The sequence below is a fragment of the Salvelinus sp. IW2-2015 genome, linkage group LG17, assembly GCF_002910315.2.
Source record: "Salvelinus sp. IW2-2015 linkage group LG17, ASM291031v2, whole genome shotgun sequence".
In the NCBI taxonomy this organism is placed as follows: domain Eukaryota; kingdom Metazoa; phylum Chordata; class Actinopteri; order Salmoniformes; family Salmonidae; genus Salvelinus; species Salvelinus sp. IW2-2015.
Window position 1 is genome coordinate 41,198,629 of NC_036857.1, and position 23,537 is coordinate 41,222,165.

Consider the following 23,537-nt stretch of genomic DNA (forward strand, 5'->3'; position numbering starts at 1 on the left):
TTTTAGATTCCGTCTCTCACAGTTGAAGTGTACCTATGATAAAAATTACAGACCTCTACATGCTTTGTAAGTAGGAAAACCTGCAAAATCGGCAGTGTATCAAATACTTGTTCTCCCCACTGTACATGCTGGAAGTGAATGCTTGAGTTAAACAATTAACTATGCAAATGAGCAAAAGCTGTGTGCATTAAGGAAATGGATACCTGGCCCCAATAGAAACCTGTCTCTAATAAGCGCATGTTGAATTAAGTGAATTAAGTGAATTAAGTGAATTAAGTGATTTAAGTAAATAATAGCCCAGGCTATTAATTTAAGTTTTACGGTAATCATAGGAGGTGTGCCTTTTCAAGAAAGCATGCAAAGGGCACAGGTCTGTGGAGATCTTCACAATTGCTATAATAATCAGTGCAGAATCTCAAACAGCGTTGATCACTTGCACTATGTACTTCTAATGTAATAACACCTGCAATCCAGGTCATTTGGTGTTGCTATTGGATAAAGCACAGTGATAACACATTACGTTGTTCTATAAATACAACATATCTGACACAGTATTCCCATCAGAACTTTGTTGTGCTTTTAAGTGGTTGAAAGTGCAGTGATAACACATTTAGGCGACAACTAAACCAAAAATCAGACATTGTTTTCCATTGGAGATTGGTTGCGCTTTTAGATCGTTGAAAACATTGGGAATTCAATGAACTTCCGTCTGACTTTACCGTGGGTGAATAAAGGTTGAAATCTCATTGGGAACATTTCAATTTGGAAATTGGATCAGTGGATTTTCTCTCTCTATTTCTCTCTCTGCCCCACGTCTCTCGCTCTCTCTCACACATCCGAAATCAGGCTGATGGGACTTTTGATAAATGCAGAAAATTGCCACCACAGTGACTTTCTATAACAGTGACCATGTTGGAAATAAAGTTTGTATGTGAAAACTATTTTGAAGATGCATACTTTCAGTTTTTTCCGAATTCACTTCACTCGTGTAGAAGAGGGAGGCTTGCGCAGATCAAACACCCCACTGGAACTACTTTTGAAGCTGTTTACGTGTCCTATTAATACGAAAGATTGCTCAGAAAATCAGCTGTTTTAAATCGGCATATGCTTATTTCGATTTTGACCTCACGCCGATTTAAGACGAGCAGAGTAAGGTGTTTACATTACTATTTCCGTACTCTGACTACTGCCATAATCAGTTTCATATTGAATTATTAGTGTGAATGTAAACGCTGAGATTTATGGAGAACTTTCAGTCCAAACCAATGTTACAGCCAGCTCTGCCAATGGAGTCTGTAAAGAACCCATTGGCGCCATCGTAGCCTACATATAGCAGCTACCATGGTATATGTTCAATGTTTCATGTTCAATAGGCATATAACGTTGCAATTGCCAAATGGGGAAATAAATACTATGTTGTGTTTAACACCGTGTGCAGCTAGTTATTCCACTACAGTCCTACTCTGTAAAGCTGGATTGACAACGATAAGTGGTTAATACCTCCAAAGCAAGGCACATTACTTGTTCCTCTTTAGATCCTTTTTAGGTCAGCGTTTTTTTAAACTGTTGAATTGGGTATTGGCTAAGGTCACGTGTGGCTGATGGCTCTGCCTGCATATTTTGAACGGGGGGATTATTGGGTGACTTCTGCCGCGTGCGCCTCGGAAGTATGACCAAAATGCCTCGCCACGAACTGAATGGAGGTGCTGAAAGAGTAGCGCCATTGAAATTCAGGACACAGTCGCTCCAATCCGGCCCCCAACGTCTCTCTTTATATGGTTATTCTCTTTCTCCTTCTCTTACTCTCTCTTCCCCCATCTCTCTCTTCTCTTTCCTTCTCTCACTCTCTCGCTCCTCCTCCTCTCTCTCTTTCTCTCTTTTGCAGGGTTTTAGTTAATGAAAACACTCCATTACTCATTATAAGGCCCTGAGGTGTTTTGAAATGTCACAAACGTGATATTTAGCTCATATGAGTAAGATTGCACATATAGTAGGATTGAATTGACGACAATAAGATGACTGGGTGTGTTTGGGACAAATGGACGTGTCAACAATGACATGAGAATAACTACATTACTGAACTGTGAATATTTTCATCAATAAGCAGGTGTCAAAAATGTTGCTTGTTGCTTTGAATCCTTTTATGGCAACGATGGCACTGATCTCTTTCGTGCTTTTCTCTCTCTTGTCTCTGTTTCACAGGACAGACTGCGGTGGTCACGGTCACCCTAAAGGAAGGGTCTGTGAGCTGGGATTCTCTCCTTCCACTCCCCCTCACACACACACACACTCCCTCGCATAGACACTCTGCAGGATGAGGGAAGGCTGGAGGTGCTTGCTGGGACTGTGCCTCCTGGCACGCTCTGCCTCCCCCGCCTCCCCCCACGGTGCCGCCAACCCCTTTGCTGGGCAACAGATGCCCCCAGACCCCTGCTACGATGACGCAGGCGCCGCCCGCCGCTGCATCCCCGAGTTCATCAACGCCGCCTTTGGCAAGGAGGTGGCCGTGTCCAGCGTGTGCGGCTGGCCGACGTCGTCGCGCTCTTGTAGCATGGTGGAGCGCATTGAGGAGCGGCCTTCAGTGGGCACCTGCCAGATCTGCGACGCAGCGGACCCATGGCGTGCCCACCCGCCCTCCTACCTCACCGACCTCAACTCGGCCCACAACCTCACCTGCTGGCAGTCGGAGAATCTGCACACCTCGCCAAACAACGTCAACCTCACSCTGTCGCTGGGAAAGAAGTTTGAAATCACCTACGTCAGCTTGCAGTTCTGCTCGCCCCGCCCAGAGTCACTGGCAATCTACAAGAGCATGGACTACGGCAAGAGCTGGACGCCTTACCAGTACTATTCGTCCCAGTGCCGGCGCATGTACAACCGGCCTAACAAGGCGGCCATCACAAAGCAGAATGAGCAGGAGGCCCTTTGTACCGACGGCCACACTGACCTCTACCCCCTTTCCGGAGGGCTCATTGCCTTCAGCACTCTGGARGGGCGGCCCTCCGGGAAAGACTTTGACAACAGCCCTGTGCTCCAGGACTGGGTATCAGTCACCGACATCCGTGTGGTCTTCAGCCGGCCCCAGCTGCCCCGCGAAATAGGGGCAGGAGAAGTGGGGGGGATGGAGAGGGGAGGCCAGCCGGATGAGGACCCAATGGTACCGTCCACGTCTCTGCCGGCGTACTTCTARGCGGTGGGGGACTTCCAGGTGGGTGGGAGGTGTAAGTGCAATGGGCACGCCTCACGCTGCCTCAAGGACAAGGAGGGCAAGCTGGTGTGCGACTGCAAGCACAACACGGAGGGGCCCGAGTGCGACCACTGCAAGCCCTTCCACTACGACCGGCCGTGGCAGAGGGCCAGCGRCCGTGAGGCCAACGAGTGTTTACGTGAGTCCCAGGTCTATTCAGCATTTTCTATCGGTGTTGATTGTTATTTTAGATTCTGCGCTTTTCCACTCTTTTCACTCTCTTATTTTCCATTATTTATTTTTGGGATCAATTCTTTATTGTTGACCCTTGTTGGTTAGCAGGTATGTGCACTGTAAATAGACATAGTAATTCCTAATATAGTAGCATTCATAATGTTAGTATGGTTTTACAAAGAGATGCCATCAGCTTTGCCCACTTAAATCAGTGACATGGGCACACAAAGGCAGATCTGACTCGGTCTCTCAATGCCAATGACATCAGCATGCTTATACAGTGCCTTCGGGAAAGTGTTCAGACCCCTCTACTTTTTCCACGTTGTGTTACGTCACAGCCTTCTTTTAATATTGATTAAATAAAACATTTTCCTCAGCGATCTACACACAATGACAAAGTGAAACAGGTTTTTCGACATTTTTTGCAAATGACAAACTTTTTCAGACCCTTTGCTATTAGACTCGAAAGTTTTCAGACCCTTTGCTATTAGACTCGAAACTGAACTCAGGTGCATCCTGTTTCCGTTGATCATCCTAGAGATGTTTCTACAACTTAATTGGAGTCCACCTGTGGTAAATTCAATTGATTGGACATGATTTGGAAAGGCACACACCTGTCTATATAAGGTCCCACAGTTGACAGTGCATGTCAGAGAAAAAACCAAGCCATGAGGTCGAAAGAATTATCCGTAGAACTCCGAGACAGGATTGTGTCGAGCCACAGATCTGGGGAAGTGTACCAAAACATTTCTGCATCATTGAAGGTCCCCAAGAACAAAGTGGCCTCCATCATTCTTAAATGGAAGACGTTTGGAACCACCAAGACTCTTCCTAGAGCTGGCCGACCGGCCAAACTGAGCAATCGGGGGYGAAGGGGCTTGGTCAGAMAAGTGAGCAAAAACCCAATGGTCACTCTGACAGAGCTCTAGAGTTCCTCTGTGGAGATGGGATAACCTTCCAGAAGAACAACCATCTCTGCAGCACTCCACCAATCAGGCCTTTATGGTAGTGGCCAGATGAAAGCCACTCCTCAGTAAAAGGCACATGACKGCCCGCTTGGAGTTTGCCAAAATGCACATAAAGACTCTTAGACCATGAGAAACAAGATTCTCTGGTCTGGTGAAACCAAGATTGAACCCTTTGGCCTGAATTCCAAGCGTCACGGCTGGAGGAAACCTGGTACAATCCCTACGGTGAAGCATGGTGGTGGCAGCATCATGCCTTGGGGATGTTTTTCCGCGGCAGGGACTGGGAGACTAGTCAAGATGGAGGGAAAGATGAATGGAGCAAAGTACAGAGAGGTCCTGATGAAAACTTGTTCCAGAGCACTTAGGARCTCAGACTGGGGTGAAGGTCCACCTTCCAACAGGATAACGGTCCTAAACACACAGCCAAAACAACGRAGGAGTGGCTTCGGGACAAGTCTCTGAATGTCCTTGAGTGGCCCAGCCAGATCCCACACTTGAACCCGATCGGATATCTCTGGAGAAACCTGAAAATAGCTGTGAAGCAATGCTCCCCATCCAACCTGACAGAGCTTGAGAGGATCTGCAGAGAGGAATGAGAGAAACTCACCAAATACAGGTTTGCCAAGCTTGTAGCATCATACCCAAGAAGACTCGAGGCTGTAAWRGCTGCCAAAGKTGCTTCAACAAAGTACTSAGTAAAAGGTCTAAATACTTATGTAAATGTTATATTTCAGTTCATTTTTTATTTTTTATACGTTTGCAAAAATGTCTATCAATCTGTTTTTGCTTTGTCGTTATGGGTTATTGTGTGTAGATTGATAAGGAAAATATACATTTTAATCAATTTTAGAATAAGGTTGTAATGTAGCAAAATGTGGGAAAAGGATCTGAATACTTTTCAAATGCACTGTGTGTGCTAGTGTCAACATCAATTTCTATATTATCCATTGACAATAAGGTATATGAATACGCACAAAAGGGGAAGAAAGACAAAAAATTATTAAAGAATTAGGTTTTGTTAATGGAGAACTCACCCCCGTAACTAGAAATGTATTATATATTATATTTATTATACAATTTATACACACCCATACATATTCTTACAATGACTGTGTAAGCATGGGTGGGAATTCTTCAGTACTCAGTTTTAATAGAAGTCGTTTTGTGATGGTCTGTTGATTGGATTTACCATACATTGGTATCTTGCAACTTTGTACAAATCGTTATAGAAACATCATTCAATTGTCTGGTCTGTGCGAATACTCATCATTTCAATTGTCATCATGTCGGAAGGACCATGCACATATAATGCGACTGAGAGTGGGGTCTACTCTCTTCATTATCTTTCTACACTGTGTACAAAACATTCGGAACAACTACACTTTCCATGACATAGACTGACCAGGTGAAAGTTATGATCCCMTATTGATGTCACCTGTTAAATCCACTTCAATCAGTGTAGGTCAATGGGGAAGAGACAGGTTAAAGAAGTATTTTTAGGCTTGAGACAATTGAGACATGCATTGTGTATGTGTGCCCTTCAGAGTTTAAATGGGCAAGACACGCGATTTAAGTGCCTTTGAATGGGGTATGGTAGTAGGAGCCAGGCGCACCGGTTAGAGTGTGTGATGTTTTTCACGTTCAACAGTTTCCCGTGCGTATCAAGAATGGTCCACCACCCAAAGGACATCCAGCCAACTTGACACAACTGTGGGAAGCATTGGCGTTAACATGGGCCAGCATCCCTGTAGAACGCTTTCGACACCTTGTAGACGAATGGAGGATGTTCTGAGGGCAAAAGGGGTGCAACTCATTAGGAAGGTGTTCCTAATGTTTTGTACACTGTGTATATCCGTACTTATTTCTCTCTCTCTCCTTCTCATCCTGTCTCGCTCTCTCTCTCGCTACACCATTCTGGGTCTCTTTTTCTCTCTCTCCACCTCTTCACCTCTCTCTCTCTCTCATCCTGTCTTGCTTTCTCCCTCTCTTCACCATTCCCGCCCTCCCCTTGTGTGAAGGAGTTATTCTCTGCCAGTGACAAGCACCTGAATGTGTCTCAGAATTCCTAATGACGGAATGTGAGTGGGATGGGGATTGGGCCCTGTTGCACACCTACCCATCAGTGGAATTGTGAGGCGAGACGGGCCCAACACAAACACACGTCTGTCTGGGATTCTGGGTCTCTCTCCCTCTCTCCATCTCCATCTCCCTCTCCCTCTCTCTCTCTCTCTCTCTCTCGCTCCCTCTCTCGCTTTCTCCCTTCTCTGCATTGTCTTCCCAAAAGCCTGTGAATAATTAGCTAATTGTTGAATTACATTTGGCAGTTCCTTTATATGACAAGTAGCATAACAATATTTTGGATTTATTTATGGACAAAACATTTGAAAGCAACACATGAATTAATCATTTTCCCTATGACTATTTATAATCRCCCAAGTGAGAACATTTTCTCTAATTTTCAACAAATCTTTCCCTAATGCTATCTTAAAGTTCCTTTGATTCATTCTCAATCTGTGTTCTCTCCGAAGTTGCTGTAATGTTCTCAGCATTGCAGATAGAGAAAGAGATAGTTAAAATGAGATTTGACTACATTAAGGCTAGATGTGTGTGCTGCCTGAATACACCAGATGACTTGCTGCTGACACAAGTGAAGATGAGGGTGAAATGAATGTTCTTGTGGAGTTACTTAATGCCAAATGCCAATGCACCCCATCCCAACCTACATTGCTCAATAGACTTTACAGTGCACTGAAATGCAAATCAAATAAAACATTAAATAAAATTGTGTTTGTCACATGCGCCGAATACAACAGGTGTAGACCTTACAGTGAAATGCTTACTTACAAGCCCTTATCCAACAATAAAGTTAAGAAAAATAGCTAAAAAAATAGAAATTAAGTAATTAAAGAGCAGCAGTAAAATAACAATAGGAGGTTATATACAGAGGGTACCGGTACAGAGTAATGTGTGGGGGCACCGGTTAGTCGAAGTAAATGAGGTAATATATACACTACCGTTCAAAAGTTTGGGGTCACTTAGAATGTCCTTGTTTTCCATGAAAACATACATGAAATTAGTTGCAAAAATAATAGTAATATAGTCAAGACATATAAAATAATGATTTTTAATTGAAATAATAATTGTGTCCTTCAAACTTTGCTTTCATCAAAGAATCCTCCATTTGCAGCAAAAATCCTTGCAGACCTTTGGCATTCTAGTTGTCAATTTGTTGAGGTCATCTAAAGAGATTCACCCATGCTTCCTGAAGCACCTCCCACAAATTGGATTGGCTTGATGGGAACTTCTTACGTACCATACGGCCAAGCTGCTCCCACAACAGCTCAATAGGGTTGAGTCCGGTGACTGTGCTGGCCACTCCATTGTAGACAGAATACCAGTGATTGCTTCTTCCCTAAGTAGTTCATGCATAGTTTGGAGCTGTGCTTCGGGTCATTTTTATGTTGTAGGAGGAAATTGACTCCAATTAAGCGGCTGTTCACACGATGGCATGGCGTGCAAAATGGAGTGATAGCCTTCTTCTTCAAGATCCCTTTTACCCTGTACAAATATCCCACTTTACCACCACCAAAGCAACCCCAGACCACACATTGCCTCCACCATGCTTGACAGATGGCGTCAACCACTCCTCCAGCATCTTTTCAGTTTTCTTCCTCTGTCCAGTGTCTGTGGTCTTTTGCCCATCTTAATCTTTTATTTTTATTGGCCAGTCTGAGAAATGGCTTTTTCTTTGTAACTCTGCCTAGAAGGCCAGTATCCTGGAGTCACCTCTTCACTGTTGATGTTGAGACTGGTGTTTTGCGGGTACTATTTAATGAAGCTTCCAGTTGAGGACGTGTGGGAGCATCTGTTTCTCAAACTACACACTCTAATGTACTTGTCCTCTTGCTCAATTGTACACCGGGGCCTCCACTCCTCTTTCTATTCTGGTTAGAGCCAGTTTGCGCTGTTCTGTGAAGGGAGTACTACCCAGAGTAGTATGAGATCTTCAGTTTCTTGGTAATTTCTCGCATGGAATAGCCTTAATTTATCAGAACAAGAAGAGACTGACGAGTTTCAGAATTTGTTGTTGTTGTTTCTGGCCATTTTGAGCCTGTAGTCGAACCCACAAACGCTGATTCTCCAGATACTCAACTAGTCTGAAGAAGGCCAGTTTAATTGATTATTTAATCACACACACAGTTTTCAGCTGTGCTAACATAATTGCAAAATGTATTTCTAATGATCAATTAGCCTTTTAAAATGATAAACTTGGATTAACTAACACAACGTGCCATTGGAACCCAGGAGTGATGGTTGATGATAATGGGCTTCTGTATGCCTATGTACAGTAGATATTCCATAAAAAATCGGCCGTTACCAGCTATCAATAGTGATTTACAACATTAACAATGTCTACACTGTATTTCTGATCAATTTGATGTTATTTTAAAATGGAAAAAAAATTGCTTTTCTTTCAAAAACAATAAAATTTCGAAATGACCCCAAACTTTTGAACAGTATTGTGTACATTTCGGTAGAGTTATTAAAGGGACTTAAGCATAGATAATAACAGAGAGTAGCAGTAGCGTAAAAGCATGAGGGGGGGGGGGGGCAATGCAAGTAGTCTGGGTAGCCATTTGATTAGATGTTCAGTAGTCTAATGGCTTGGGGGTAGAAGCTGTTTAGAAGCCTCTTGGACCTAGACTTGGCGCTCCGGTACTATTTGCTATGCGGTAGCAGAGAGAACAGTCTTTGACTAGGGTGGCTCGAGTCTTTGACCATTTTTAGGCGCTTCCTCTGACACCGCCTGGTATAGAGATTCTTGATGGCAGGAAGCTTGGCCCCAGTGATGTACTGACCGTATGCACTACCCTCTGTAGTGCCTTGCGGTCGGAGGCCGAGCAGTTGCCATACGAGGTGGTGATGCAACCTAGGTCAGGAGGGGGGGGGGGTGCTCTCGATGGTGCACGCTGTAGAAACTTTTGAAGATCTGAGACCATGCCAAATCTTTTCAGTCTCCTGAGGGGGAATAGGTTTTGTCCGTAAGCCCCCCTCTCTTACGACTGTCCCTTGGTGTTGTTGGACCATTGTTAAGTTGTTGGGTGAAGTGGACACCGAGGAACTTGAAGCTCTCAACCTGTTCTAGCTAAGCCCCGTCGATGAGAATGGGCGTGCTCGGTCCTCCTTTTCTGTAGTCCACAATTAATCTCCTTGTCTTGAATCAGCAATTGAGGGAGAGGTCTGTTGTCCTGGACCACACAAGCCAGGTCTCTGACTACCTCACCTATATGCTGTCTTGTCGTGTTGGTGATCAGGCTGTTGTGTCCATCGCAACGTAATGGATGGGTGTTGGAGCGTGTCTGGCCGTGCAGTCCGTGAGTGAACAGGGAGCAGGAGGGGACTGAGCGCATGCACCCCTGAGGGCCCCCGTGTTAAGGATCAGGTTGGGGATGTTGTTGTTACCTACACTTATCAGGAGTCCAGGAATCAGTTGAGAGGGGATGTTTAGTCCCCAGGGTTCTTAGCTTAGCTGATGAGCTTTGATGGCACTATGGGTGTTGAACGCTGGAGCTTGTAGTAAATGAAATAGATTCTCACATAGGTGTTCCCTTTGTCCAGGTGTGAAAGGGCAGTGTGATCTGCCTTGAAATGTGGTTGGTATTACAGATTCGGTACAGGGAGAGGTTGAAAAATGTCAGTTGAAGACACTGCCAGTTGATCAGCGCATGGCTCTGAGTACACTCTGGTAATCCGTCTGGCCTCGGCTTGTGATGTTGACCTGTTTAAAGGTCTTATTCACATTGGCTGCGGAGAGTGGTGATAAACTACAGACTTTCGGAACAGCTGGTGTTTCATGCATGTGTTATGGTTACTTTGCCTCGAAGCGAGCATAGAGTATTTTATGCTCATTGGTAGGGGCTCGTGTCACTGGGCAGGCTATCGCGGTGCTTCCTTTTGTAGTCTGTAATAGTTTGCAATCCCTGCCACATCCAACGAGCATCGGAGCCGGTGTAGTATGATTCAATCTTAGTCCTGTATTGACGCTTTGCCTYTTTGATGGTTCGTCGGAGGGCATAGCGGGATTTCTTATAAGCTTCCGGGTTAGAGTCCTGCTCCTTGAAAGCAGCAGCTCTACTCTTCAGCTCAGTGCGGATGTTGCCTGTAATCCATGCCTTCTGGTTGGTTATGTACATACAGTCACTGTGGGGATGACTTCATCGATGCACATATTGATGAAGCCAGTTTCTGATGTGGTGTACTCCTCAATCCCATCGGAAGAATCACGGAACATATTCCAATCTATTCTAGCAAAACAGCCCTGTAGCTGAGCATCTGCTTCATCTTACCACTTTTTTATTGACCGAGTCACTGGTGCTTCCTGCTTTAATTTTTACTTGTAAGTAGGAATCAGGAGGATAGAATTGTGGTCAGATTTGCCAAATGGAGGGAAGGGGAGAGCTTTGTATGCATCTCTGTGTGTGGAGTAAAGGTGGTCTAGAATGTTTTTCCCTCTGGTTGCACATTTGACATGTTGATTGAAATGAGGTAAAACAGATTTAAATTTCCCTTCATTAAAGTCCCCGGCCACTAGGAGCACCACCTCTGGATAAGCATTTTCCTGTTTGCTTATGGCGGCATACAGCTCATTGAGTGCGGTCTTAGTGCCAGCATCGGTCTGTGGTGGTATGTAGATATCTACGAAAAATACAGCTGAAAACTCTCTAGGTAGATAGTGTGGTCTACAGCTTATCATGAGATACTCTACCTCTGGCGAGCAAAACCTCGAAGTGGAAGTGAAGTGGAAACGTCTAGGAGCAACGACGGCTCAGCCATGAAGTGGTAGGCCACACAAGGTCACAGAACGGGACCGCCGAGTGCTGAAGCGCTTAGAGCGTAAAAATAATCTGTCTTCGGTTGCAACACTCACTACCGAGTTCCAAACTGCCTCAGGAAGCAACGTCAGCACAATAACTGTACATCGGGAGCTTCATGAAAGGGGATTCCATAGCCGAGCAGCTGCACACAAGCCTAAGACCACCATGTGCAATGCCAAGCGTCAGCTGGAGTGGTGTAAAGCTTGCCGCCATTGGAACCTGGAGCAGTGGAAACGCGTTCTCTGGGGTGATGAATCACACTTCACAATCTGGCAATCCGACGGATGAATCTGGGTTTGGCGGATGCCAGGAGAACGCTACCTGCCTCTCTGCGTAGTGCCAACGGTAAAGTTTGGTGTAGGAGGAATAATGGTCTGGGAATGTTTTTCATGGTTCGGGCTAGGCCCAGTGAAGGGAAATCTTAACGATACAGCATACAATGACATTCTTTTTAAAAATTTTACCCCTTTTTCTCCCCAATTTCATGTTATCCATTTGGTAATTACAGTTTTGTCCCATCGCTGCAACTCCCTTACGGACTCGGGGAGGCGAAGGTCGAGAGCCATGCGTCCTCCGAAACACGACCCTGCCAAGCAGCACTGCTTCTTGACACACTGCTCGCTGAACCCGGAAGCCAGCCGCACAAATGTGTCGGAGGAWGCATCGTCCAACTGGCGAKCGAAGTCAGCTTGCAGGCGCCCGGCCCGCCACAAGGAGTCGCTAGAGCGCGATGGGACAAGGAAGTCCTGACCGGCCAAACATCCCTTAACCCAGACAACGATGGGCCAATTGTGCGCCGCCTCATGAGTCTCCCGGTCACGGCCGGCTGTGACTCTGCCTGGGATCGAACCCATATAAATGACATTCTAGACGATTCTGTGCTTCCAACTTTGTGGCAAAAGTTTGGGGAAAGCCCTTTCCTGGTTCAGCATGACACTGCCCCCGTGCACAAAGCGAGGTCCATACAGAAATGGGTTGTCGAGATTGGTGTGGAAGAACTTGACTGGCCTGCAAAGAGCCCTGACCTCAACCCCATCGAACACTTTTGTGATTGGAACGCCGACTGTGAGCCAGGTCTAATCGCCCAACATCAGTGACCTCACTAATGCRCTTGTGGCTGAATTGAAGCAAGTCCCTGCAGCAATGTTCCAACATCTAGTGGAAAGCCTTCCTTGAAGAGTGGAGGCTGTTATAGCAGCAAAGGWGGGACCAACTCCATATTAATGCCTATGATTTTGGAATCAGATGTTCGACTGGCAGGTGTCCACATACTTTTGGTCATGTAGTGTATTTCARGAGCATTCTACAAGTAATTCTGTTACAGTATGCCAGTGGTGATAGCGCCGCTGGCCTGAAATCATATTGAGCCGTGCCAGATCTGCTTATTAAGGGGGAGAGAGAGTGACAGGGCCAGGGGAATAGAGTCGGGCCATTGCAGTGTTGGGCCAAGAAGCGTGTCTTTTTCTATTTCCGCCCTACTCTGTCCCCTGACACCCCCCAGATCCTCAACCCTGTCCTCTCAAACCCACTTCATACCCAAAGCTCTCCGTAGTGTCTCATAGGGAACACCCCCCCCTCAGCCCAGCACCCCCCATTCCCGCCCTTCTCTCTAACTTCCCCCACATCGCCACCCCTCTTTCTCACTGTCACTGTCTCGCCCTCTCTGCGCCCTATTGTCCAGCTCTTTTTACTACACTCTTTCTTACTCTCAACCCTCTACCACCACACCCGACTCTATCCCATAACACTAACTCCCTCACTGTTCCCCTCTCCTCTCCCCACCCACACCACCCCTCTTTGGGAAACGTTATGCCTGGGTTGATATGTCACCTTTGTCCATTACTCTCAGACTGAATTCCTGTGTGCTCCAGCAAACACTGATGACCTAATCCCAGCGCTGATACAGGGCAGTAAAAACCTGACGTGCGTTGCATGCTATACCTGATCACAGAACAGTGGGGACACCAAACCCACGTTTCATTCCAACATGTCCCTAATTCCACTGTTCCAAAAGGCCCTTTAGGGTTCATTCTAAAATGTCTCCGCCCCAGTGTCAAAAAGGTCCCCACGGAACACTAAAGCTCATTCTTTGTTATTTTTAAAAATGTTCTTCATGGCGCTGCAGAAAGCAGCGGGACGAGCAACAACCCCTGTGGGACACCACCGTCTCGGCAGCAACAGCCATCTGTGGTGCTGGCCAAGGRGTGTGTGTATGTTTAGACTGGGAGAAGGTGTGAGATTGCCACATTTTTAAGAAGACGGCGTCCCCCAGGTATCACCGGAGCCCTCCTCTGGGCCGCGGGGCATTGAGGCAAGGGGGGGGGGGCGCGCTGAGGTCATGATCCTCTGTGGGGTGATGACAAGGTTAAGCTGATGGGGAGATGCCCTGGGGGATGCTGGGTTTAAAGGGGAGTTCAAGAAGGGGAATGGGGTGTCAGGAGCAGGTGGGCAGAAAGAGAGACTGACCAACAGAAGAATCCAACCCCCCCCCCCCCTTACTGACTACCATGAAGTAAATGTGTTTTATTATATTCAAACAAAAACTATTTTTTTGCCATTGATACCATCGCCTTTCGTTTTTGTGACACATGCATCGTGCCCCATAGCGTTTAAAACTTCTTCAAGGTTATTAAAATATACTTTTAATCCACCTCCTGGTTCTGAACTGAATCAAGAATTTGTTCTGTGGTGTGAGCCAAGCCGAGCTGTCTCTCTAGTCCTGTTTGAGTTTTCATGGATCTCGCTAATGTTTGACATGCGCCTTGCCGAGATTACTGTCTGGGCTTTCGTCAGGCCCAGGAACCGTCTGCAGACAAAAACCAGCTCACAAATGCTCCCTGCCCGGCCACAAGCATGAGCCTGAGCAGTTTGCAGTAAGAAGCCCATYTAGGAGATGTTGAGAGGGACTGTTTTTCTAAAACAGACATAATGGGAAAAATAGTCTGGTCTCTCTAGTGTCTGAGCCAAAAGATAAAATGTGGTTGGGAACAGGTGAATAACAAGAGTTAGTTTACTTACAGCGATAGGGATGGTGAGTTGGCATTGATGTGACAGTGATGATGCGGTTATGGCTATGGCATGCTGGTAGCACAGAGTTACAAAGATGTATTACCGAGATGATATGGTGGTATGAGAGCCTGACTGGCAGGTCATGGTATGACAGTGTGATGCAACGACTTGTAATGAAGGTGACTGTTTAATTTGACTTTTGACAACAATAAAAAATACTTTGACTGTTGACTCTGACCATAACTATTTATTCTATGACTTTGTAGCCCTCCAATCCTGGCTCTCTACTTGTGATAGCCCTGCTCACCCCTACCCTGCCCTGCCCAGGTTAGCTCTTTAGCCAGCCAGTCCTTTTGCTCTTCCCTCTTGCTATTCCTTCTCATTAGTGTTGACCAGTGGTCACCAACCGGTCGATCAGTTTTTCACAAWWCCTGACATTTACTCAGAGTATAAATTCCCTGTCTTAGGTCAGTTAGGATCAGCACTTTATTTTAAGAATGTGAAATGTCAGAATAATATTTTAATTAATAATTATTTATTTCAGCTTTTATTTCGTTCATCACAATCCCAGTGGGTCAGAAGTTTACATACACTCAATTCGTATTTGGTAGCATTGCCTTTAAATTGTAAAACTTGGGTCAAACGTTACGGGTAGCCTTCCACAAGCTTCCCAAAACAAGTTGGGTGAATTTTGTCCCATTCCTCCTGATAGAGCTGGTGTCAGGTTTGTAGGCCTCCTTGCTCGCACACATTTTCATTTCTGCCCACACATTTTCTATAGGATTGAGATCAGGGCTTTGGGATGGTGACTCCAATACCTTGACTTTGTTGTCCTTAAGCCATTTTGCCACAACTTTGGAAGTATGCTTGGGTCATTGTCCATTTGGAAAACCCATTTGCGACCAAGCTTTAACTTCCTGACTGATGTCTTGAGATGTTGCTTCAATATATTCACATACTTTCCCGCCKTCATGATGTCATCTATTTTGTGAAGTGCACCTGTCCCTCCTGCAGCAAAGCACCCCCACAACATGATGCTGTCACCCCTGTGCTTCACGGTTGGGATGGTGTTCTCCGGCTTGCAAGCCTTTTGGAGCAGTGGATTCTTCCTTGCTGAGTGGCCTTTAAGGTTATGTCGATATAGGACTCGTTTTACTGTGGATATAGACACTTTTGTATCGGTTTCCTCCAGCATCGTCACAAGGTCCTTTGCTGTTGTTCTGGGATTGATTTGCACTTTTTACAAAGACGTTAATTTCTAGGAGACCGAACGCGTCTCCTTCCTGAGCGGTATGACGGCTGCGTGGTAGTGTGGTGTTTATACTTGCATACTATTGTTTGTACAGATGAACGTGGACCTTCAGGCGTTTGGAAATTTCATGCAAGGTTGAACCAGACTTGTTGAGGTCTACAATTTGTTTTCTGAGGTCTTGGCTGATTTCTTTTGATTTTTTAATGATGTCAAACAAAGAGGCACTGAGTTTGAAGGTAGGCCTTGAAATGCATCCACAGGTACACCTCCAATTGACTCAAATTATGTCAATTAGCCTATCAGAAGCTTCTAAAGCCATGACCAAATTTTGGGGGATTTTCCAAGCTGTTTAAAGGCACAGTCATCTTAGTGTATGTAAACTTCTGACCCACTGGAATTGTGATACAGTGAATTATAAGTGAAATAATCTGTCTGTAAACAATTGTTGGAAATATTCCTTTTGTCATGCACAAAGTAGATGTCCTAACCGACTTGCCAAAACTATAGTTTGTTAACAATAAATTTGTGGGGTGGTTGAAAAACAGTTTTAATGACTCCAACCTAAGTGTATGTAAACGTCTGACTTCAACTGTATATCGTAGTATTTCTTGTTATCCAACAAAATGGTTACATTTATCACAATATGACATTTTGTCCATTTTGCCCAATTTTTGCACCTCCCCACAATGTGTTTTATCGTAATTTATCGCAGATGTATTATTATCGCAATTTTTATCGCCCAGCTCTAATTGCTTCCTAATATTGAATTGACCCCCCCCCCCCTTTTGCCCTCAGAACAGCCTCAATTCGTCGGGGCATGGACTCTACAAGGTGTCGAATGCATTCCACAGGGATGCTGGTCCATGTTGACTCCATTCCTTCCCACAGTTGTCAAGTTGGCTGGATGTCCTTTGGGTGGTGACTAGTCTTGATACATACGGGAAATTGTTGAGCGTGAAAAACCCAGCAGTGTTGCAGTTCTTGACACAAACCTGTGCACCTGGCACGTACTACCATACCCCGTTCAAAGGCACTTACATATTTTGTCTTGCCCATTCACCCTCTGAATGACACACATACACAATCCATGTCTCGATTGTCACAAGGCTTAAAAATCCTTCTTTAACCTGTCTCCAAGTGACATCAATAAGGGATCATAACTTTCACCTGAATTCACGTGGTCAGTCTATGTCATGGAAAGAGCAGGTGATCCTAATGTTTTGTTTACTCAGTGTACACTAGAGCAACATTGAGGCAAGCGTGACTTGGAAATAGGTGTTCTATAGAGAGAGAGAGGGGAATTGTGGAGGAGAAAGACTTGTGATTTTTGAAGTTTTATTGACAAAATCTTTCTGTCTTCAAAGGGGGCTCAGTATTTTTGGTGGGCCTCTGTTTTTTTGGAAACTATTAGCTGAAATTAGGGGGATTTGACAGATGGGTTGCAGGAGAGAGCAGGGCCGTCCAGGAGGGTGTGTGTGTCTGGTTGGGCTCTACTTATGTCGTACCCAAACCCAGCACAGACACATCCCCTGGGACAGAGCTATAAGTGCTAAGCAAACATATCTGTGTTGAACTCTGGAAACTCTGAAGGAGCCCCAAACGCCAAAACAGGCAACTCGTTTCTCCTTCTTTCTCTCTCTCTCCTGGTCACCTCTCCTCTTCCGCCCCACGACATATTCATCACACGACATTTAGACACCAGATCATGAAATTACTTCATTTTCACACACAAACACATCGGTTCAGGTTGCAAGGTCACATAGAATTTTAAAACATAGCGCATTAGAATGTAATAACTTATAGTCACTTCTAGACATGATGTATGTATGTGTGTGTAGGTCTACATATTTCCACCTTTGGAGGGAGACCCATAGGGGTCAGTTCTGATGTTGGGCCCTAGAGGGCACTGGTGTGTCCGTGAGTGTCCATGTGTCAGACAGACACCTTTGGCTTTCTCTGAGTGCCTCAACCTGTGTTGTTGTTACATGTATGTTGCAATGTTCCCGCTTTCACCTCTGCTGTCGCCCGGGGCTCGCTGGGACCCGACACTTCAACTACTTACAGCGTGTCGGCCAAATTAATTGTGCTGGGTCGAGGGAGGGTTGTGGGGTGGGGATACCTCCAGTGGTTTCAAATAATCACGAGGAATGTTGTTCTGAAATTATCAGCCCTATGAAATGGTGCCTTTTGGGTGGTTAGTGTGAGACACTGTCGGGGGCATGTATGGTGAAGCTGACAGTGCCTTTGTGTGTGTGTCTGAGTGGGGCATCAGGTAAGGGCTTGATGCAGTAGAGGTTTCCCTTATTTTTGGTGGGAGGCTTGGTAGTTTAGTAGTTTTCCTCTGTTTTTACAGAAGCTTTTGGGATTGTTTGACATTGTTGATTGGATGTGTCTGATTCATTTGAGTGGTTTGCCGAGGTTTAATTGGTGTTTATTTTTTCTATTAAGCCACGCATTTGGTTTTATGGCAGCAAGAAAAGACACTAAAACACTAAAAACAATATTTTAAGACAGTCATATCCACAGCATCAGCAGAGTAATGTTGGAACCCTGGGAACCTTCTGTGAATGCTGGCAGCGGGGTGTGTGTGTGTGTGTGGTGTTTGCGTGTGCGTACATGCGTTTTGTGTATGTATGGGTCTGTGTGAGCCACACACTGTATAATCTGGGAGTGTGATCTGAGATGTGCCGTTTCATCCCTGTGCCAAGGCAAGCTGCCGYGCTGGGGCTCCAGCTAGCTAGCGTGCCCACCCGCCCAAACTCCCATGCCCCCATCCCACTCTGTTCCACAGATGTTTGCAATCACGACCATAGGTGACCACCATTGGGGTGATCTGAGCCGTAATTGAATCTTGTCAAAGTCTGTGACCTCCCCAAGCGTAGATTTTACTCTATGGGAGTTAAGTTTTTTAAGGATGGAGTATACTATTTTATGCTGAATATGTATATATATATATTTTTTTTATCATCTTAATATCATAAAATGTACTATATCTCTAATATGTTTCAGTTTAGGACTTTTTTCTGTTTGAGGTCTCTGTGGAGTATTCCTTTTAAAGTGTTCCTGTTAAAATATGTGGGTTTGGGCTCCTAGCCATTGTTCATCGTGGCAGGAGAATCTGTGGGTCTATGGAGAGCAGAACATATCTGTCTGAGGAACGTAGATCTGTCCATCTGTGCTGTCAAGGCTGTTTCATCCGTGTTTTGGATGGCTGTGTGTCCATGGTCTATTCTATAGCTGAGCGSTYTACTACAAAGCAGGATCAATGAGTTAGCCAGCTAACTTGACTTAATGTTCTGAAATGAATTTAAATGATTTAGAAGGACTAGCTTGAAATGGGCAAGGAATGGTCTAATTGACTCAACAACCAAAAATACAACGTTTATCTTTCTTAATGAACCAGGAAATCAATAGTTATTTCTGGTTGTTTATCAACGWTRGCTGGCTAACGTGTTGATCCTGCTTTGTAGTGTACCCCTCTGGTCTCTGTGTATGTTTGTACATACTCTCTGTCTATAGTTAAAACTCTAGAATACTTGATCTACAGTACCTATGAAGGTGTACACAGTATCTTTGAGATGTGTGTCGAGTGTGTCMGTGTCTGTCGTGTTTGACTGGACAGATACAGATATTTGCGGACTGGTTTTTAAATGTGGAGCACTGGAGGTTTCAGGCTAAAGACTCATCCCTTCCCTTCCCTTTTCCCCTCCTTATGGAACAGCTCCACTGGGATGCTCAAAACCTAGTTCTGCTTTTTCCGTTTCTCTCTCTGACTGCTGTGCAAAACTGTCAGCCTCTTCTCTCTGCTAGAGGGCTTTCTATGTCTCTATGAAAAGCGGTTGGTGGGGGAAAGGGGATGGACAGACACTGGTATATTCAAGGCTCAGAATGTCACACAGGTAGTAGGGGTACATCTATCTTTAGCTGTTGAAGTGAGATGATGGATTGATGAAGACTGGCTGTGAAAAGATCAAACCAGGGTCAAGTTCAGTAGGCACAATACAGAATGGGTTTTGAAACAGAGGAGATATTACCTGATCCCATTGAGAATGTTCGTTTCAGTTTTCTGTTCTCCAGGTGTTGTGAACATATGTCGCTCCAATGCTAGCCAGGTGGTGGGGAGAGGAGGGAGGGTGTTGGTCTGCCCATATGGGGGTTCAATTGGGAAAGGGGGGATACCTAGTCAGTTGTACAACTGAATGCCTTCAACTGAAATGTGTCTTTCGCATTTAACCCAACACGTCTTCTGAGTGGTGGGCTGCGGGCCGAACAAATAGACATGATCTATTTAGAAATATAAAAGGTAAACAATAGCTTTAGGGTCTTTAAACAATAGCTTTTTAGTAAGCAATCATAAAATAACACTTTAAACATGAATGACATTTACATTTTAGCAGATGTTCTTATCCAGAGCGATTTACAGGAGCAATTAGGGTTAAGTGCCTTGCTCAAGGGCACATCAACAGATTCTTCACATAGTCGGCTCGGGGACACAAACCAGCAACCTTTCAGTTACTGGCTCAGTGCTGCAACCACTAAGCAGCCCTGCCGCCAATCAAATTGTTAATAAAATTGTAGCCATATAACTTGACACCTAACAACACATTCTGATTTTTTTAAATTTTTATATCTGTAATTTCCTTCTGTCTCTCTGTTTTTCATCCCCTTACCACCTTTCTTCCTTGTGCCATCTGGCTGGGCGATCTGCTTGTTTGAGGTCGTGGTGGTCTGGCCACCACATCGCCACATGTGGCTGTCTGTGTCTCTCTTTCTTCTAATTTCTCTCTCTCTCTCAATTTCAACACACCAGTCTTCTCTCTGTCTTTTTTGCAATCTTTTTCTCTCCCCGTCTCTTTCTCTCGTTCTCTCTCTCTCTCTCTCTCTCTCTCTCTTTCTCTCGCTCTCTCTCTCTCTGTTTCCACACACCGTTATTCTGTTTCTCCCACTCTTTTTTTTAGTCCCCATCTTTCTCTCTCTCTTCTCTTTCACTCTCTTTTTCGCTCTCTTCATTAGAATATCTCGGTCCTTAATAGTCCCACTTTCCGTTCACTGCAACGCATAACCCCCCATGTCACTATTACTTGACAACTTACCTTTACCATTTGCCTCAGCGCTTTAACCCTTCACTTCTTCACCTGACCCACAGCTTACAGTTCATGTCTCTGAATATGATCCATCTTTCCTAAACAATTTCCAGCACCACCTAAAGCCTGAGCATTCCATTTGTCCTCTAATGCCAAATGCAGTGGGTATCATAAGTATTCACCCCGCTTGGATTTGTATGTTATGTTGTTGCATTACACAAAATACTCTAATGTCAAAGTGGAAGAAAAATGAAGGAAAATTATTGAAAAATAAAACACTAATACCTTTATTTAGATACGTATTTACCCCCCTGAGTCAATGCATGTTGGAAACACCTTTGGCAGCATATTACGGCTGTGAGTCTTCTTTGGTGTGGTGAGTCTCCAAGAGTTTCCGCACCTGGATTGTGCAATATTTGCCCATTATTCTTTTCAGAATTCTTCAAGCTCTGTCAAGGTGTTGGTGATGATGGCTAGACAGCAATTTTCGAGTCTTGCCATAGATTTTCAAGCAAATTTAAGTCTAAAKTTTAACTTGGCCACTCAGGAACATTCACTGTCTTCTTGGTATAAAACTCCAGTGGAGATTTAGCCTTTTATCAGGTTATTGTCCTGCTGAAAGGCAAATTATTCTCCCAGTGTCTGGTGGAAAGCAGACTGAAGCAGGTCTTCCTCTAAGATTTTGCCTGTGCTTAGCTCCATCCTATAACTTTTTATCCTGAAAAACTTCCCAGTCTTTGTCAATGTCAGGCATACCCATACCATGATGCAGCCACKGCCATGCTTGAAAAAAGGAGGCAGTTACTCATTGATGTGTTGTGCTGGATTTTCCCAAAGATGCGGCTTTGCATTTAAGCTAAAAAGTGTATTCCTTTGCTGTGTTTTTTTTGCAGTATTACTTTAGTGCCTTCTTGCATACAGGATGTCTGTTTGGAATATTTTGATTCTTTATATTTGTATTGTTCTTTTCACACTGTCATTTAGGTCATTATTGTAGCTCAGCTCAGAAGGATGAGTGGATGACTCTATCTTTGTTGTGTCTGCGTGGTTTAATACATAATCTACATCATAATTATTAACTTGACCACGCTTAAAAGAGATATTCAATGTCTGATTTGTTATTGGTACCCATCTACCAATCTAAGCCCTCCTTTATAAGGCTTTCGAAAAGCTCGCTGGTCTATGTGGTTGAAGCTGTACTTGAAATGCAATACTTGAGTGAGGGACTAAAGATGTTGTATGTATGGGGGACAAAGGAAAGGGTAGTCATTCAAAAACCATGTAACTTATTATGTGTTTTGTTAAGGCCAAATTTGACTCCTGATGGCGTTAATACTTTTGAAACTACTATATTTCAGTATATTTCAGTATTTTCACTTTGACATGATGGAATATTTTGTGTAGATCAATGACATAAAAACGAAATCCATTTCAATCCCACTTTGTCACACAACAAAATGTGAAAAAAATCCAAGGAGGGTGAATACTAATGACACCCAGAGTTGCTTACAGGCTGTCTTAATTCTCATTGGAGATGCTGTTCCAAAACAGTTATCTTTCTCATCGTATCAGTCCTACATGGAGCAAACATGATTGTGTAATAGTAATATTAATATGTAAATAAACAAATGTAATAATCTACTGACGGAAATGCACGAGGTGGCTAAAAACAGTCCTCCATCCTCTGCCAGCTTGCTAGCCATGGCCCGGCTAGCTGTCTGAATCGCCGTGACCCCAACCAACCTCACTACTCACTGGACCCTTATGAACACTCGACTAAGCATGCCTCTCCTTAATGTCAATATGCCTTGTCCATTGCTGTTCTGGTTAGTGTTTATTGGCTTATTTCACTGTAGAGCCTCTAGCCCTGCTCATTATACCTTATCCGACCCTWCAGTTCCACCWCCCACACATGCGATGACATCACCTGGTTTCAATGATGTTTCTAGAGACAATATCTCTCTCATCATCACTCAATGCCTAGGTTTACCTCCACTGTATTCACATCCTACCATACCTTTGTCTGTACATTATACCTTGAAGCTATTTTATCGCCCCCAGAAACCTGCTCCTTTTACTCTCTGTTCCAGACGTCCTAGACAGAACCAATTCTCATAGCTTTTAGCCGTACCCTTATCCTACTCCTCCTTCTGTTCCTCTGGTGATGTAGAGGTGAATCCAGGCCCTGCAGTGCCTGGCTCCACTCCTATTCCCAGGCGCTCTCTTTTTGATGACTTCTGTACCGTATAGCCTTGGTTTCATGCATGTTAACAGTAGAAGCCTCCTCCCTAAGTTTGTTTTATTCACTGCTTTAGCACACTCTGCCAACCCGGATGTCCTAGCCGTGTCTGAATCATGGCTTAGAAAGACCACCAAAATTCAGAAATCTCCATCCCTAACTACAACAATTTCAGACAAGATAGAACGGCCAAAGGGTGCGGTGTTGCAATCTACTGCAGAGATAGCCTGCAGAGTTCTGTCCTACTATTCAGGTCTGTAGCCAAACAATTTGAACTTCTACTTTTAAAATCCACCTCTCTAAAACAAGTCTCTCACCGTTGCCGCCTGTTATAGACACCCTCTACCCCAGCTGTGCTCTGGACACATATGTGAAATGATTGCCCCCCATCTATCTTCAGAGCTCGTGCTGCTAGGTGACCTAAACTGGGACATGCTTAACACCCAGCCATCCTACAATCTAAGCTTGATGCCGAAAATGTCACACAAATTATCAATGAACCTACCGGTACCAACCCAAAGCCGTAAACACGGGCACCCTCATAGATATCATCCTAACAACTTGCCCTCTAAATACACTCTGCTGTTTTCAACAAGATTCAGGATCACTGCCTCATTGCCTGCATCCGTAATGGGTCAGCGGTCAAACGACCTCCACTCATCACTGTCAAACGCTTCCCGTCCCATCTT

The 23,537-nt window shown here is 44.6% G+C and overlaps 1 protein-coding gene across 2 annotated transcripts in view; it reads left to right on the plus strand.

Annotated features, from left to right (window-relative positions):
* The window catches only part of LOC111976238 (netrin-3-like), a 109,972-nt gene that overhangs the window by 35,142 nt on the left and 51,293 nt on the right, over nucleotides 1-23,537 (plus strand). For both annotated transcript variants that reach the window (XM_024005001.2, XM_024005002.2), the window contains 1 exon segment: nucleotides 2,203-3,386. In XM_024005001.2, coding sequence (XP_023860769.1) covers nucleotides 2,315-3,386 — 1,072 coding nt within the window. In that variant the 5' untranslated portion in view covers nucleotides 2,203-2,314.